Raw genomic sequence first — 6000 nt, forward strand, 5'->3', positions numbered from 1 at the left:
GGGATATATTCAGAGAAAATCCCACAGCTCCATCCCTTCACTGCATGTTTCTGGAAGAAATATAGTATGTAAATTATATCCTGTTGGACACCCTGGCACACATCCTCAGTGCTATTCTAAAAACATCTGCATCTCTGCTATCGAGTCTGTTTGGACAGTCTCAGCAGCAGGGAACTGATATCGGCCTCAACCGCTTGTCAGCCAGTCACTAATGAATGTACCTTTCCATGTATAATGTGAAAAACCCGTGTGTTAGCGTGTAGGCTGATAGTGATGCAGTTTATGAGCTGGTAGCGTCATAATCTCCTCAGAGGCTGGGGCATTTAAGAGGGTTTCACTAAACACAACTCATCATATATCATCAGATCAGCTCTCCACCACACTACTAGCAGAGGTACAGACCATAGCAACACAGGTGGTGAGTATCTGCAACTTCAGCCAATCAATAACTTAGCAATTTGTCTCACATAGTATTTTGCCATTTTCTGCACTTTGACATTTATTAAAGAAGTCTGTGCATTTTTTGGTTTCAGAATTTTTTATCAGTTTATTAGATTCAAATGTAAATCACAAATAATGTTCTTGAAAATTTGGAAACCTGTACAGTATATATCAAAGAAGTAACTCTGAGTTGTCCCTTTATTAGGTGTTTAATGAAGTCCAGTACTACCATTGAGTGTACTTTTACTGTGATATCTATTACATCTATTTCATTTGCTTTGATACCATAGTTCATGGTGTTGCACTACATTATATTCAGAAGTGGCTCCAATACTGTGCCCTCTGTGTAAATTAGAAATATAGCTGAGTGCAATGACATCACTATGAACATAAATTGAGCTTTCATAGTTCCAATAGTGTGAACAGAAATACAATTTATGACTGAGTTGTATTTTATTGCACTACCATGGGCCTTGCATTTAGCAATATTTAGAATATCACGAAACAAAATGTATAGTAGCTTGTCAAGTTCTTTGTAATGTAATTACTAATTATTTCATTGTTATCTACATACACTTGGCACACACGGTCGTCGGGGCGGTGCCCTGTGGGGGGTGCTCCGGGATTACGGGGTCCGGGGCCCTTTGTTAAGGGCCGTACGGTCCCTGTACGACCGGAGCAGGAGCTTGGTTCGGATTGCCGGCAGTAATTCAGACTTTTTCCCGGTGCACGATGGACTCCGGCAGGGCTGCCCTTTGTCACCGGTTCTGTTCATTATTTTTATGGACAGAATTTCTAGGTGCAGCCAGGGGCCAGAGGGAGTCCGGTTTGGGGACCACAGGATCTCGTCTCTGCTTTTTGCAGATGACGTTGTCCTGTTGGCTCCATCAAGATCCGAGGCCATGGTTCTCAGCCGGAAAAGAGTGGCTTGTTCCCTTCAGGTTGGTGGAGAGTTCCTGCCTCAAGTGGAGGAATTCAAGTATCTTGGGGTCTTGTTCACAAGTGAGGGAAGGATGGAACGGGAGATTGACAGGCGGATCGGTGCATCTTCAGAGTAACAGGCAGCCTCAGACTGATCTCAGGTACAGTTTACCCCAGTTTAACTTCTGCTTATCTAGACTTGTCTCAACCAAACCAGGCACCAAGAAAACAAGACCGAGAGATCCGACACTTACCTTGTGTAGACGGGCGCGCTACGTTGACCGAGAATATCCAGGACAAAAATAAAATTGTTGTGACGTGGCGGCCATCTATAGGGGAGAGCCAACCAGGCTAGAGAATAAGCAATATACAAAGTTGTAACTTTATTCTAAATAAAATCAGCCTATACTAATTGCGTGGATGCTGAGTCAGCAGCATCCTGTCAGGGTTGGCATGTGAGGCTGCCAACAATGTCAAGGGTGAACTCAATTATAAAGCCAGACAAGGATAAGAAACACTGTCTCTTTAGAGAGCACTGGTCAGAAACAAATGATACACAATGCAGGAGTCTGATTTCACAAGTAACACTCTCAGGTCGATAATACAGTCCACAGTCAGAGCCAGCAAACTTACACAGCCGAGGGATCCACAAACGAGAGGTCAGAGAGGGGAGTCCGATAGTCGATACACAGAAAACACGATCAGAATCAGAGGGGTTAGGCAGTACTCGGTGGTCACAAGGTAATCTGTGGCGTCAGAGCTGGAATCACAGGTACCGAAAAAAACGGCGGAAAGTCTGAACAGGAGATAGAACGGTCTGGCAGCTTCCGGGTGTGAGGAAGCTGCCTATAAAGGGGCAAAAACAGGTGTAAGCAATTGTCTCTGATTAGGGTAAAGAGTCCATAGCTGAAATGATACCGTGACAGGAAGTGGTGTCAAAATATTAGCATGAGACAGGAAGCAGATGGGACAGAATCATGACACATCCACACTATGTTTTCCAATTATTATGTGGATGCTGAGTCAGCACCCACACAATAATGTATGGTCTTACTTTTAATACATCACTGTAATCTGCCCATGGGATGCATACAGCCATCCAGAGCTACTTGAACTGGCTCATTATGGTATTAGCTGAGCCTTGTCACTGTCAAATTTAGCAATGGGAAGTCATGGAAAGTTCAGCAACAATCTAGATCATCAATAATGTTTTGGAATGGTAAACCACAAACTAATGATTTATTATGTAATTGAGGATTTTGTTCTTTGCCTAAGTTGTTTTTATACACAAAATGTATTTTCATAAGCTGCCATTTTAACATCAATAACCCACTGATGCTAAATGTGTCTTATGCTATTGAGCTCACAGTGGGAGCTGTAACTGAAAGCTTAAAGACAAGGTTTGTGCACAGTTGTCAGCCTCATTTTTATTGAGTTTAATCAAAATTAAGAATATGTCCTGACTTTTTGAACAGTTGAAAACATTTGTTCTTTCTTCTCACCTTTACCATATTGAAGAATCTTACTAAACCATGCTACCATGTTTTAACATGACATAATTCCCATTATAATCCTTTCTTCTCCCTTAAAAAAGAATAGCAAAATAGAAGGAATCGAAAAGCTCAAAAGAATCAAACCCATGTAAATTGAATTCAGGTTTGTTTGTTTTTTTTATTTCTGCCCATTTGCAAGCAGTTAGCAAACTTTGTAGCAAACTTTCTTCTGACAATTAAAAGAATCGTTTGTGATTTTGGGAAATACACATTCACTGTTTTGCAAGCAGTTACATGACAAGATTGATACTGCTTACATACTAACACCTGGTTAGTTTAGCTTAGCGTGACTGGAAACAGGTGGAAATAACTAGCCTGGCTCTGTCCGAAGTGGAAAAAATCTGCCTCCCAGCTTTTGTAAAGCTCACTAATTAAATGCTATTTGTTTAATATGTTTAATCTTTTCTCAAAAAAACTGGAGCTTGTTTTAAGGCCAAATGTTACTTTCTATTCTTAAATAACATTTGGGAAAATTATGCCTGAGTATGTGACCTCATTTGATCGCCTGTTAAATATGTAAAATGGTACAACATGTTTTCCAGTAGAAGTGAAGAGTTTAACACCACAACAGTAAGGGATCACTGGCCTTGTCACTAACTGTCAGATACAGTAGGTCTTCTTGGGCTTTAAACTTTTAAATGTCTCCTTTCTGTGAAATTGACTTTCCCACTTTGCTCTGTCACCTTATTTTAACTTGCATCCTTAAAAATAGTACTTATCCTATTGCACTTTTTTGCAACTGACAAAACAGGCTCAGTCATCTTTACAATCAAGCTAAATAAAGATTTAAAAAAAATTTGTTTTGGTTTAGGGGTTTCACTTTACTACACTCAGCAAACAAGGTGGAGATCCAAAACCAATCAGCATTCATCTTTCAGTGTTATACTTGTATATAAGCCTTATGCCGCTGGATGCTTCCTAGCAGCCGTGTTGTAATAAGAAGAGTCAGAATCTGGACCCCAAGTACCACAACAGCAACTGTCACTATCAGGCTCTCATGCTGCTCGATCCAGTGAGAGATTCCTCCAAGACATCCACCCAGGAAGATCACACCCTGGGCAGTAAACTCATCCAACAGCTGTGCTCCTGCACCACACTGAGAGTTCCATACTGTGCCGCTTTCCAGCGGGTCCACACAGCATGTTGCAGGAACACCACAGGCCAGAACTCCTGGAGCTGAGCAGTTATAATATCTGAGGAAAGGGGAAAATGTGCACACTGGTCAGCACATTTGCATTTCTAGGAATTCCTACATCATCATGGTTGGTCATTGCTGGACATATAACCATAGTTAGTTACACGCTACTCACATGTTGATCTCCCAGTCACGGTAGTTATCTGCCCCACAGCACTGCAGGTTTGACTGAATTTCATCTGTGATGAACCTTAGATCCAGATCATCCTGGTAGTGCACCATAGCAGCTAACATCCCTGACCTCAGGTAACCTCCAATCTGGTCTTGTAGACTGTAGGCCACAATGGCTGCCAGCACCTGGGCCGTGATGAGCGCCAGCACGGTGATGGAGAACAGCTTCAGTAAGCAGCAGTTCTCCCTTAGGGCACCCACACAACCTGACAGGCAGAGCACAGTCAGCACAAAGCCCAGCATCACAAGTATCAGCATCGGGTCAGTGCCGATGCTGCTGATCTTCTCCCGGGCAAATGACTCTTTGCTGATAAAGCCCCATATCGCCAGACCAAAAACCAATAGGCCCAGAAATGTGAACACCAGATTGCAAAGGAACAGGAAGTATTTTAGGAAATAGTCCATTAAAGAATAATGGTAGTGAGGTTGGACCTTTGCAAATACAGGGTTGTTGTGGTCCCATTCACTGTTTGTCCCTGTTTCACTGGTTAGTTGACCAGGCTCCTCAGCATCCTCTTTTGTCGAACCTGCCTTTAGACAAACAGCAATTCAACTAAATGCTGTAGTTTTTGAAAACTAATGTCACTTCAAACATTTAACCAAACCTCTCTCAGTACAGAGAGGTAAACAATATTCAGAAAAAAACATGTAAAACAGAAGGTCAAAAGTAGCCTCTTACCTTTGGTATGAGTGGACTAGACTCATTGTGCACACTGTCCTTCCTCAGCCATGGCAAAAGAATCCTTTTAATCCCCAGATATCTCCTCATGTTGTCAACCACCCTGCTAGGAACTACCCTGTACTTTCAGCTGGTCAGAATGGCACAAGCTAAAGTAGAACATAAGGGGAGCATTGACTACTGTATGACCAGAGCATGTGAACTGAGGTGGAGTAACAGTGTTTGGCCCCAGGCTGCTGGAGGCATGGGATTTCTTCACCATGTGAGAGTCACAATGAGGGGATTAAAGCATGTATGAAAGATTCACACACAAGAGTTGGACTCTGACTAGAACAAGAGACTTTTGAGATGAGGTTTACTCCCATATGATAATACACATAAGGCATGAATATGTTATAATTACTGTGGTGTATGATTTCACACATCTCTGTTTATGAGAGTTTGAGAATGTGATCCAGGCTTGTTACTGCTGCATATTACAGGTTCCTACTTGGGTATCACTGTGTTTCAGCAGAAACAAAGCATTTCTCTCTTCTACTATTTATCCATATGGAGCCACAGTACTGATCAAAATCATTTCAGGATGATTTCTGACTGTTTAGCTCACTTTTGATTGTTTGTTTGGTCACTTCATTTTTGAAAATGATCACCTGATGTTTTCATATGATATCATGCCTTGAAGCTGAACCAACAAGTCCAGTAGGTTGATGGGCTTTATATGGTTATTGAAACAGTTGTTTTATTTTATTTTATTTTATAATTACTGCCAGTGCTGCTATTACAGTTTTTCTCAGTCACTTTGGTACATTTCTCAGATCAGAATTGAAATTCTCAAAACTACCTGTTCAATCTTCACATCACTGTGTCACTTGTGCACATCAAAAAAGCAGTTTCTCATTTGTCTGAAGAAGTTGCAAATGCTTTGGTACATCCATGCAAATGATTATGTACAATTCTCTGCTGTTTCCTACATTATCAGTTGTTTATGTCATGTTGATCAAAATGTATTATATAGTTCACTGTGCAATAGTCTTACCCCT

The 6000-nt window shown here is 41.4% G+C and overlaps 1 protein-coding gene across 1 annotated transcript; it reads right to left on the reverse strand.

Annotated features, from left to right (window-relative positions):
* Positions 1 to 3795: 3795 nt before the first annotated feature.
* Positions 3796 to 5050, reverse strand: tspan10 (tetraspanin 10). The gene is made up of 3 exons (XM_020620987.1): positions 4961 to 5050; positions 4226 to 4812; positions 3796 to 4108 (listed from the first exon to the last, which is right to left on the reverse strand). Exons 1-3 carry the CDS (start codon positions 5048 to 5050, stop codon positions 3796 to 3798), a joined length of 990 nt encoding a protein of 329 aa, XP_020476643.1.
* Positions 5051 to 6000: the final 950 nt, after the last annotated feature.

The sequence above is a fragment of the Monopterus albus genome, unplaced genomic scaffold (assembly GCF_001952655.1).
Source record: "Monopterus albus unplaced genomic scaffold, M_albus_1.0 scaffold251.1, whole genome shotgun sequence".
NCBI lineage: Eukaryota > Metazoa > Chordata > Actinopteri > Synbranchiformes > Synbranchidae > Monopterus > Monopterus albus.

What these genes read in the sequence shown, in the direction of transcription:
- tspan10 (XM_020620987.1), bottom strand. Translation starts at nt 5,050, where the DNA reads ATGAGGAGATATCTGGGGATTAAAAGGATTCTTTTGCCATGGCTGAGG. An exon ending in CTAGTCCACTCATACCAAAG is followed by an intron (nt 4,813 to 4,960) that starts GTAAGAGGCTAC and finishes GTTTGTCTAAAG; the next exon opens with GCAGGTTCGACAAAAGAGGA. An exon ending in CGTGACTGGGAGATCAACAT is followed by an intron (nt 4,109 to 4,225) that starts GTGAGTAGCGTG and finishes CCCTTTCCTCAG; the next exon opens with ATATTATAACTGCTCAGCTC.